General features: G+C 41.8%; 1 protein-coding gene across 1 annotated transcript in view; it reads right to left on the bottom strand.

The window, feature by feature from the left end:
- The window catches only part of LOC311225856 (desmocollin 2-like protein), a gene marked incomplete at its 5' end in the record, with an annotated part of 135,122 nt that overhangs the window by 67,159 nt on the left and 55,463 nt on the right, over nucleotides 1-12,500 (bottom strand). The window contains 3 exons of the mRNA XM_084311248.1: nucleotides 594-779; nucleotides 6,168-6,302; nucleotides 9,902-10,056. Of these exons, the coding sequence (XP_084167374.1) occupies nucleotides 594-779; nucleotides 6,168-6,302; nucleotides 9,902-10,056 (476 nt within the window). The remainder of the gene's footprint in view (nucleotides 1-593; nucleotides 780-6,167; nucleotides 6,303-9,901; nucleotides 10,057-12,500) is intronic.

Raw genomic sequence — 12,500 nt, 5'->3', positions numbered from 1 at the left:
TATATATATAATGTATATTATACTGTATATATATATATTTACAGCATATATATACATATACAATATATATATATGTACAATAATGCTGTATATACGTATATATATATTTTTATTCTTACTGTATATATATATATATACGTATATATATCTACATATACCTATATATATACCTATATATATATATATATATATATATATATATATATATATATATATATATATATATATATAACTGTCTGTTATATCTGTACATATCCCTGACCTAATCTTACTAGTTATGCTGCTGGCCAGTATGACTATGACCGTACTGTCTTTATACTTGTATCACTGTACATTGGTATTACAACTCTGTACATACATCTGATTAGCACTACACCCAGTAGTACTAATTTATATATTTTATACTCAGTTTAATCACCTGTACATTGTATATTACTATTGCACTTTGCTGCTACATTTGCAGTCTGATTGGCTGTCAAACTTATTTTTGTTGCACTGTACTTGAGTTCAAGAAAAGCACTATATAAGTACCATTTATTATTATTATTATGATATCAATGCATCACAATGATCTTCTACACATCTGCACTCACCTTGACCACATACAGGAGGCCCTCGTTGGTCACAGGGTCGGTCTCGATCCGGAAATTCCCGTTCACGTCACCCTCGGTGATCACAAACTTGGCATTCCAATTCTTGGTCTTTTCCTCATCCCTGTCATCCACTGGAATCCTCAGAACAAGCAGGTCTGCACGGTTCTCCTCTATCTTCCCCTTGTACTGTCAAAACAACAGCCATCATTAACCCTTTAAAACTCACACTCACAGTCATTTCCTCTTAGATTTCCTCACGTCTTATGTGCTTTCATGTACTAATTCAGCACATGTTTAGTTTTGATTATGATTATGACTATGATATGAGTCATTAATATGCTGTGAATAAGTGTAATCTAAGTCATCTTTAGTAAACGTGTTCAAATTGCACTATTTTGGTAAGGAAAAGCTACTAAAAATACATTCAGAAAATATTTTGGGAAATGCTCTTACTGTCTGCTCCAGAGTCAGACAAGAAGATAGATACCAATTTCCTCTCTTACTGTGCGTTCAGTAGAAAGCTATCCGGCTGCAAGCTAGCCTAGCACAGCAAAAATGTATGGAAGCAGATACGGACCAGCTAGCCTAGCTGTTGGCCCAAAACACCTCTCTTCAGTTTTAAGCTACGCTAATGGTCCGTATCCACTTCCATTAATTTGTACTGTGCTAGGCTAGCTTGCAGCCGGATAACTTACTGAACGCACAGAGAGGAAATTGGTATCTATCTTTTTGTCTGACTCTGAAGAAGACGGTAAAAGCATTTCCCATAATGTTGGCATGTTCCTTTAAAGACACATGGGAGTGTTTAGTGGCTCTTGAGTGGTTGTCAAAACAATGAGAGGAACTGTCTGCCCTGCACGTCTCACTCTAGATCGTGTCAATGTCAATACGCTGGAATTGTTTCTGTAACTAGTTTGAAGTCTAGGGGTGTAAATTTACTTCTATCATTACACTTACTTCTATTAATTAAGTATTAACCTTCTACACCAGCATCAAATGGACCATCAAACTCAAATTGGTGATGTCATCAAGTGAACATTTTTGGAGTTGGTCCTTTGACAATAAATCCTCTCATCCTCAAACTGGGTTTCATTTATAGCTCTGAATCAGAAAACATCACCATGGGTTACTGTCATAATGTCCTAGGAGTTGTTCCACTATTCACCATTTAGCAGTCTCTTGATGACAGCATCACTAGATTATGTGGACCTGAGAGCATCAGGACAAACAGGAAGTGATTCCACATTAGTTTCTTTCCAACAGCTATCAGACAACTGGCTGAAGACATTAAGGCCCTGCCCCAAGTCAAAACCCCCCTGCACACACACATGTGTGCGTGTACACATACTGTACACACATGTATGCACACACACATACCCCACCTCCCTACACACATTGCTACTCTTATCGTGTTTTTACTACTTGATTGAGAGATCCACACAATAATTGCAATCCCCTGTACACCTGTACCAATGCCCTGTACACCTGTACCAATGCCCTGTACAACCTGTTCCAATGCCCTGTACACCTGTACCAATGCCCTGAGCAAATGGCAAATAAATTCTTTTTACTTATTATTATATATATATATATTTTAAACTTTTATTATTGTCTAAAACGGTCGGTCGGTCTGAGCCTCAGCTTTAGGTGTTCACAGTCAGAACATGCTAGAGCGCTGTGCATTGATGGGTATCGGTCAAGTGTTTGTAGAATTGAGTGTCGAGGGCGGCTGGGTGGCGCAGCGGACATTGCGCTCGTCACCAACGCAAGATACACCGGGTTCGAATCCGGCTGTCGGCGTTGCCTCCGGCTTGGACCGGCCGTCATACGAACTCAATTGGCAGAGTTAGCGGGTGGGTAGTCGATGGGTGGTAATCTGGACGTTGTAAACAGCGACTCCTACAGGTCGGTTGGGGCGCCTGCACAGCAGAGACAGGAAAATGGCGGGGGCAGTGTGAGCCTCCTACACGTTACTCCTCGCCAAAATGAGAGTCCGCTCTGGCGGGTGAAAAGATGTGACAGGCTGCCTCCACATGTATCGTAGGGGACATGAGACAGGCTTCTATTCTCCCTACAATCGGCCAGTGGGGGGCACATGCGAGCAGCGTTCAAGACAGGGAAGGGGAGAATTGGCACGGCTAAATTGGGATGGGAGAAAAAAATTTAAATGAGGAGAAAAAGTGGATAAAAAAAAGAATTGAGCGTAGAGGAAAGAAAGACTAATGTTAGAGAACTATGAATAGACAAAAGCCATCCGGGTCGCAGTATAAAAAGAGAAGAAAAGAAGAAGAAGAGAAACGTGCCAAGGTAAAAGGTATGCAATTTTGTACAACTTCCAAGACCACACCAAGAGCTGATGAAGCAAGCAGAGGCACTTGTACACACCTTAAACCATGGAGGGAAATCGGATTTGGATGAGAAGGAGCTGGCTCAGGAGTTGGAAAATGTACCTGACTTGCCATCAAAAAGCATGACAACTCTTGAGTTGTTGAAATTCATACACACAAAGCAGCTCACAGAGATATATCCCAACTTGTGTATTGCTCTGCGGATCAGTGCAACGCTACCAGTAGCTTCAGCCGAGAGGAGTTTTTCCAAATTAAAACTCTTGAAAACATACCTGAGGTCAACCATGGCTCAAGAACGCCTCAGTGGTCTGGCTGTAATCAGTATTAACCATGAGGTTGGTGGTCAGATTTCATATGATGATGTGATTGATGACTTTGCAGCGAGGAAGGCCAGAAGGATTGCACTGTAAATGGAAACGCTACAGGCTAACCTTGAAGTGTGATGATAGGGAGTGGAATGTAAATAGTTCTTCAGACAAAGTGAATTTATAATTTTTATTTATTTGTTTGTTTATTTAGCATATTATATTTTGATTATATGTGTAACATATTTTACAATACATAATTTTCTTAAAGCAAATGTGCATGTTATTTTATTGTTTGTTATTGTTATTATTATTATTATTATTGATTGTTAGCTAAATTGTTTGTTTTAATTCTTTAGTGTGCACTTTACATTTCTTCTTAATTTTCTTTTAAAGCAAATTTGCACATTCTTTTATTGTTTGTTATTGTTATTATTATTATTGTGTGTTAGCTAAGTTGTTTATTTGTTTTAATTCTTTAGTGTGCACTTTACATTTATTCTTAGCTCTTGTTCTTGCTTGTAAAAAATAAAGGTGCAGTACTTTACTGTATAACTGTTAACCCTTTCACTGCCACACGACAGAGGGTTAACCCTTTACTATCACACAACCGACGGTCGTATTATCGCAGTGAAAAGGGTTAACCGTTTGGTAGCGCGGCAGTGAGAGGGTTAAGATGTTTTGATTTTGGGGGGGGGGGGGCGGCGCGCAGTGGTGAAGCTCGCCTAGGGCGCCAAATGTGCTGCCAGCACCCCTTCACTCACTATCAAGCTCCTCACTCAACACGGCTGTACCTCATCCCCTGATTCACACGCTGCCAGGCACCTCACTCGACACAGCTGTACCTCATCCCCTGATCAGCAAGACACTACATCTACTGGCAGATTCTGACCAGACCTCGTCGTGGTGTTATTCTAGTTACCTAGGACCTCTGCTCCAGTGCACCTCCCTGCCTGGACATCTCGTGCTGCACAAGGAGTGCTCCTGCTCTCTCTCGACACAGACCTGTGTCTTCTGCCCACAGCTGCACTGGGAGTGCACCTGTCCTCATCCCCCCAAGAAACATTCCCAATACCTGTCTGTTGCACATTCCTGCCTGTTCAACTGTCTGCTTGGGGGATACTATTAAAACACCCTAAAACGCTCCATTCTCTCTTCTCCTGTGTTCAGCTATTGGGCTCTGCCTATACCCATTCTCACAGTGGAGGTTACAGAGCTCATATGATGATGTCTGTTCTTCTATACTCGGATGTATTCTGGTCTATATGGTATAATGATGTCTGTTCTTCTATACTCGGATGTATTCTGGTCTATATGGTATAATGATGTCTGTTCTTCTATACTCGGATGTATTCTGGTCTATATGGTACGTAACGTATGATGATACTGTACAGCTCATGCCCTGTGGTTGTCTTTTGTCATCAATCATAGTGTCTCTCCAGGGTCTTTGAAAGGGCAGGCCTGACAGGTTGAAGACCACACCCGTTGGCACTCTGTTGGCTGTTAACCGACACTCTGGATACTGACTTGTGTTAGCTTGGTAACAGGTGACAGGTGAAGCAGCGCGGGAACAAACCCGGCTAGCAGGTGAGACTGTGTTAAAACACCATGTTATCCAATAGAATGTACAACATAATTTTCAACGTTGAAAAACACATACTACGTGCATTTACGTGCCCAGCAATATTCCATTGTATATAGAGTAACCCAGATTAAATCCATCCCCTATCCCCTATCATGACAATCCTGAATAGGATCGCTGGAAAACGCAGATGTTGGCCAGGACAGGGTTTACCCGAGTCACTATTAAAGTCTATATTAAAGACAGTATTAAAGTCTGTATTAAAGTCAGTATTGAAGTCAGTATTCAAGTCAGTATTGAAGTAAGTATTAAAGTCAGTATTAAAGTCAGTATTAATGCAACATGCATGCTGCATGCAACACTGGGGGGAGAAAAGTCACATTTGATTTATATATAATATTTATTTTAAGTATGTTTTTAGTATATAAAGTGTGTTAAAAGTATATTTCTCCCATACTTTTCTGAGCGTATACTTGCAATGTTTTGGTACTCCTTATGCACTAGTTGAGATTTTAGTTTACAGGCCCGTGCAGCCGTGTCTACAGACGGACGCGCTTCTAAAGTCATGCAATGTGCTTTGCAAGGCGGCGGTCTAAACCACGCAGACTCATGTCAAACAAGCCTGTTATCTTCATTTAACCGAACTACATCACAGGTTAAAAGGGGAGCACCACCCCCATTAACAACTCCAATATGTAATTTCCGTAGCCTAGGAAAGTCAATATTTCAAATCCATATTTGTAAACATGAGCTACTCTCTCCCAGTAAAAAGGATGCAAAGGATACTTTCAGAAAATATGCTTAAGTCATTTTTTTTTTGGGCTGAGCAACGATTATTTGGATCAGTCAGGAATCAGTCCTGTTTACAGTAGTTTTGTGCGGTCAGTCAGTCAGTCAGTCAGTCAGTCAGTCAGTCAGTCAGTCAGTCAGTCAGTCAGTCAGTCAGAGTGCCGGATTTTCGTAGCATTTCCTACAAAGCGGTGTGGTCCCAGTGTTAATCATAACCCTGCCCCTAATCATAACCCTAACTATTCCTCTAACCCTAACCATAAACCAACCCTAACCTAACCCTAACAATAACCTAACCCCAACATTAGCCTAACCCTAACCTTAACCATAATGCAAATGTAATGGCAAGAGCCACAGAGAGGTGGCAGCAACCTTTCGCAGCATGTGCTATAAATCCCTCATGAGAATAATGTTACATACGAGAAAAGGTTACATTGTGCAGGACAGGTCAGTTAAATTATATTTAGTCGTGAAACAACATGAAACACATTATTGGGAGACATTGATTAGACCCTTTTAAGAACCCCTCAATGTTGAGAAAGTGACCTACGATGGTTTCACTGAAGGTGGGGGCGTTGTCATTGATGTCGACCAGTGTGATGGTCGCGGTGGCCGTGTTGAACAGCCCGTTACGGGCTCCATCCAAGTCTCTGATCTCCACCGTCACCGGGATCACCACTTGTACCTGGAAGAACCAAATGAGCAGTTTCATTCCCAGATGCTATTCCTCCATTTTGAAAAAATAAAAGACCTGCATGTCAAAAGTGGTGTTAAATTGAAAGCGCTCCAGTTTTATCAGTTTTACTAGTGTGTTAAAAGTTGTATTTAAAGGGGCGGTCAGGTGGCGTAGCGGAGATTGCGCTCGTCACCAACGCAGGAGATGCTGGGTTCAAGCCCAGCTCTCTGCGTTGCTACCAGCTTGGCTGGTCGTTCATACTAATACAATTGGCAGTATTAGGGGGTGGGAAGCTGGTGGGTGGGAATCTGTCGTTGTGGACAGCGACGCCTACAGGTCAGGTCTTGGCGCTTGCTCAGCGGGGGCAGGACTTGGTGGAGATAGCGTGCCCTCCCACGGGTTACACTTCACCAAATGAGTCCTCGCTGCCAAGTGAAAAGACGTCACTGGCTGTCGCTGCACGTATCGGAGGAAGCGTGCGATCGACTCGGGACGCCCTTGTACCGACTCGTAGGAGAACATGCGAACAACAACCAGGTAGGAGAGGGGGGGAATTGGCACAACGACTAAAATTGGGACGGGGAGAAAAACAGAGAACATTTTTAAAATTTTTAAATTTTTAAATTACATTTTTTTTTTATTTAAGATGTGTTTAAATATATTGGAATTATACTTTTTAATGTATAGTATTTGTGGTTGCTTCTGCTTACCAGATATTTAAAAAATGTTGTAAACTTTTTTAAGTTTACTAGATGTTTACACATCTTTTTTAAATGTACTTAGATTACACGTATATATTGCATTACATATTAAACATGCTTTTAATTAGTATATGAAAGCACATAAGAAGTACCAAAACTACATTTCAAGTATACATATATGGGTAGAAATATACATTTAACACACTTAAAATGTTTATAAAGTTGGGGTTCAAAATGTTATTATATTGGACAATTTCTCCCCCGACAACTAAAAGTTGTTTCACCTTTTACATATCTAGCTTTGGCATGGATTGATTGTTTAGATCGCTAGCACGGCTAACAAATGCAAATATATTGTAGTCAGCCCCATTGTTCTAACCAGGATTACATTCATTTGTGCCTCCTTGATGTGCGTGCACGCCGAATCTGACAGAAAACCCATCTATGGCGTCGTCCCCCATCCTTTATTTATCAAAGGTGCTGTAATTGGTATTTCTTTGTTAAAATATGTGTTAAATAGCTCTACATTCTGACAGACATCACTGATATAGAGTGTTTGGTCAGTAACATGGGTCTCCCACTTTCTCCAATCTGCAGTAAACATAAAATACACTTTCTGGTATCAGTCACTTCCCACTTTATCCAATCAGGAGAGAGAACCATACAGTAGATATTTTTACTTATTTCCAGAAATCTTGCCAAGCCAAATTAGCTTACTGTACTGGTAGATTATTTAACTTGTTTCAAGGACATATCTGCGTATTCTCTCCTAATTGGATGAAGTGGGAACAAGACATCACTATGAATTGAAAATGGGGGACCCTGATGTAAACAAGACAAACGTCTTTCTCTGGTCTGCATCCCCTTAACAATTGTGTGTATTGAGCCGTACTGTATTGTACCCATTCTGCAATCTGTTAAATAAAGTTTTCATTAATTCATTCATACCAGTACATTTATTTTCTGTTTACTGCAGAGCGAAGGGGCTGGGAGACCCATGTTACTGACCAAACACTCTTTATCAGAGTGTAGAGCTATTATTTCAACATATAGACCACTTGTTTTAACCAACAAAAAAATACCATGCTATTACTCCAAAGTCATCATCAGCATAACAATACCTACGTCTACAATCTCTAGATGTGGCGATGGAGCACTCTGTGGTGCATGTCCAGGTGTACTAACAACACCCAGGTTCTAGGAGTGTTGGTAGTGGCAGTGGGCCAGTGTTGGCAAAAGAGTAGTTGAAAGAGGTGTGAACAATCTTGTATAGCCTGTGTGCTATATTGCAGTGGATCACAAATAAGTCATTTATCAGTGGTGGAATGGAAACTACAGTACGTTTTCTTCTTCTTCTTTTCTAAGTACTGTGCTTAAGCACAATTTTGAGGTACTCATACTTTACGTGAGTATTAAATTTTTTTGAGAACTTTGTACTTTTACTCCACTAGATTTCAAAGGAAATATTGTACTTTTTTACTCCACCACATTTATCTGAATAAAATTTGAAGCCAGACAACTTCAAGAGGACATAATCAGAGCAGCATAACTGGACCACATACCACTTTAGCAGAACCTTTAGAGGTCAATGGATCGAGGTTTGAATGCTCCCAATGTTTGTATTGAAGAAACAACACAACTTAATAGCAACATGTGTTGTTTTGATCAATAACACGTATGTCTTTTGTAAGGGACAGTTATCTCATCACATCTCTTTCAAGGGTGTACAGCAGGGTTTCCGTTAGAATTTTTTTTTGCAGGTCTGAGTGTCCGGTAGATTTCAATCTACCGGACAAATGGGATAAATTCCGGTCAGAGTTTATTGAGCTTAAAAACAATTGATAGGCCTATATAAAGAATGACATCATCAAGGCATTTATAATATTTTAACTTAAAACTAGACTACTTTTGCGTATATACAGTCATTAATATATTCCAAATAAAATACGTCCCTCGAGACTGCGTGCTGCTGCCGACTTGAGGTGTCGGTGGGCAGTCTGCCCGACCTTAATAAACAGCAGTCTGTTATAATCACATTTTTATGAGCTAACGAATTCCGTTATATTGGACATTTGTATTAATTATATCAAGCGAAGAACTGAGAAATTTGGCAGAGAGACGGCAACATTATCGTGGGTTTGCGCCGTGATGTATATCTCCACCTCCCAACGACTTGGTGCTGCTGCTCATAATGTCCGGTGAAAATAATTCCCTCTAAGCACAATTTGATTATTTGAATTGTATTAAAATAGGCTAAAATTAAATAGCCTATGCGATGAACGAAACAATCATTACATTTGTCGTTGCTTCACCAAGCAGCCGGTCAATGACATCCTGTGTCAGCGAGCTGGCAGCTGATATATTTACGTGAAGCATGGAGCAGGAGCAGACAGAGCAGAGCAGCGGTGTCAGCAGCGCCCCCACCCAACAGCTGAATTGCCAATGGCTGAATTGGAGTACTGCACCCTGCCAAGCCATGCTTCACGTAAATATATCAGCTGCCAGCTCGCTGACACAGGATGTCATTGACCGGCTGCTTGGTGAAGCAACGACAAATGTAATGATTGTTTCGTTCATCGCATAGGCTATTTAATTTTAGCCTATTTTAATACAATTCAAATAATCTAATTGTGTTTAGAGGGAATTATTTTCACCGGACATTATGACCGGAGAGATTAGATATGTCGGACTTCACCAGATTTTGCCGGTCAAATACCGGTAATTACCGGCTAACGGAAACGCTGGTGTACAGACCCTAATGCAGATTGTAGTACTAACACTGTCCTTATGTTAATACCTGAATTATCACTATAGTATATAGTATAGTAAGTACACTTAGTTTTTTACTTGGGAGAGCTTGTTTTCTGTGCACTTTGCAGAGGAATATATCTGCCTATATGTCCCCACCTCTCTGTCCAGTCCGCTGGACCTGGCGGAGATCATCCCACTTTGGGGGTGGATGGAGAAGAGCTCAGCGCCCGTCAGAAGAGAGAACTTGATCTTAGTATGGAGGGTGTCTTCCTGGTCTATATCTGTGGCAGTCACCACTCCAACCTGCGTGCCTACAGAGAGAAAGAGAAAATTGCATTCTTCCATCTTCGTAATATCGCAAAAATACGCCCCATTTTAACTCTGGCTGATGCTGAAACCCTGATTCATGCTTTTGTCTCATCACGTCTGGACTACTGTAATGCACTTTTTTCAGGCTTACCTAATTCAAGCATCAAAAATCTTCAACTCGTGCAAAATGCGGCTGCACGGATACTAACTAGAACTAGAAAATTTGATCACATCACACCAGTTTTGTCCGCCCTACATTGGCTTCCTATCCAAGCCCGCTCTGACTTTAAAGTGCTACTCCTTACCTACAAAATTTTAAATGGGCTTGCACCGCTCTATCTATCTGATCTCATCTCCCGATACTCGCCCGCTCGTGCTCTGCGCTCACAAAATGCGGGGCTTCTATCGACCCCTAGGGTTAAAAAGAAATCCGCCGGCCACAGAGCCTTTGTCTACCGCGCTCCTTACCTGTGGAACAAATTACCTGCCGTCATCAGGGGCGCCTGCTCTGTCGAAGCTTTTAAATCCCTGCTTAAGACTCATCTTTTCTCTCTCTCCTTCAACCTACCTTGATCTCACCTGGTCGGGGACTGACCTTTAGATTAATCTGTGTAGTTTAGTTATGGTACAGGGTACTACATGGTACCACTGGGTAGTTTACTATAGGGTAGTTTAGTTAGGGTACAGGGTACTACATGGTACCACAGAGTACTACTTGGTACTGCATGGCATTACAGGGTACTACATGGCTTACATAGCTCTACATGGCACCACAGGGTACTACATGGCACTACAGGGTACTACAGGATACTACGGGGTACTACATGGCACTATGGGGTACTATAGGGTACTACATGGCACTACGGGGTACTACATGGCACTACAGGGTACTACATGTCTGCTCCTTTGCAGCACCACAAACATGGAACTCTAACTCTTCCCCCCCCCCCCCTCTCCCCCCCCCCCCCCCCCCCCTCCCTCCCTCTTCTCTCTGAGTACCCGTCTCCTGGCGCTGACCAAGGTGATGGATGCCTCGGGGTCTTGGCCAAGCTTGTAGTGACTGCTCCACATGCACCTCCGAGGCATTGGATCAGTTATTCACCGCCGTCTGTCCGTGGTCCTGTCAACTGATTAACAGACTGTTAACAGATTAACAGTCAACGCGGTTTCATTGCTGGGTTAAGTACTTCTATTCTATTCACATAATACGCTTACTTCATATATCTACTCCATTCACATATATGCCTACCACTTGTATCTATTGCTATGTCCGCCTACTACAATCTCATGAGCTGTCTAACGCCTGTCCCGTCTCCCTGTCTTCCTATGACTTGCTGTCCTGGAGTGTTGACCGGAGTGTTGGACGTCCCGTGACGAAGGCCGGGAGATTGCGACCCCCCTCTGCGTGCCCCCCTGTCTTCGGAGGTCTCGTAGTGGTGACCGGAGTGCCGGATGTCCCGCGATGATGTCGGGGAGTTCGCGACCCTCTCTGCGCCACCCCCCTTCCCCCTGTCTCCGGCTGTCCCTGAGCAACGACCGGAGTGTTGAATGTCCCGTGACTAAGACGGGGAGGACGTGACCCTCTTGCGCCGCCCCTGTGCCTCAAATAGATCCGCTATCAACTCTATCTTTAATCTTTCAAAATGTTCAGTTGCTATCGCTAATTAGCTCTATCTTTAATTTTTCAAAATGTACAGTTGCTATTGCATGCACTCATCTGTGTTTCACCACACACATGAGTGCATGCTTACCAACTGTCCGTCTGCAACACTACTATCACCGACATCTAAGAAGGGAGATCCCCCCTTGAACGGCCCTTCTAAGGTTTCTCTCCTCCACATTGCCTGTGGAGCTTTTTTTCCCTATTGTTAGGTTTTAGTGAGTTTTTCCTTACCTTCGCGTGGGGTATGTCTGGGAGTGCTTGCATTCTTTCATTTATTTGCATTCATCTAGTGTTCTGTTCTTGACTTATTGTTATGTTGTCTTCTTGACTTGTTTAAAGAAGACCTGTACGGCCCATGGGGACATTAACGTGTGTTGTCGGGCCCTATAAATAAATTTGATTTGATTTGATTTGAGAGAGGGAAAACAGTTTGATAAGAAGGCAGTCTGAGAACTTGAGTGTCAGACTCAAGACTCCCAAGATGCAACACTGAACATCACAGGAAGTCCATCATTCCAACGGCCATCAGACTATCTATATAATGCCTCACTGAGCACAGAGTAACAGTATAAACTCTTATCTTCAACATTTTTTTTTACTGTACATCTTACTGTATATTACTGTATATTTTTGGCTGTATATTTTAGAATGTATATACATATTTTAGAATGTATATCCTTGACTGTATTATTATTCTTATTTTTGATTTGTGACTACCTAAATGTTTATTGTGAGCGATCTGTAGTGCTGAATTTCCCTCAGGATCAAAAAAGTTCTATTCTA

The sequence above is a fragment of the Notolepis coatsorum genome (genome assembly GCF_963971535.1).
Source record: "Notolepis coatsorum genome assembly, chromosome: 3".
NCBI classification, from domain to species: Eukaryota; Metazoa; Chordata; class Actinopteri; order Aulopiformes; family Paralepididae; genus Notolepis; species Notolepis coatsorum.
The sequence above is the reverse complement of the archived record's forward strand: the minus strand, read 5'-3'. Positions and strand labels throughout refer to the sequence as shown.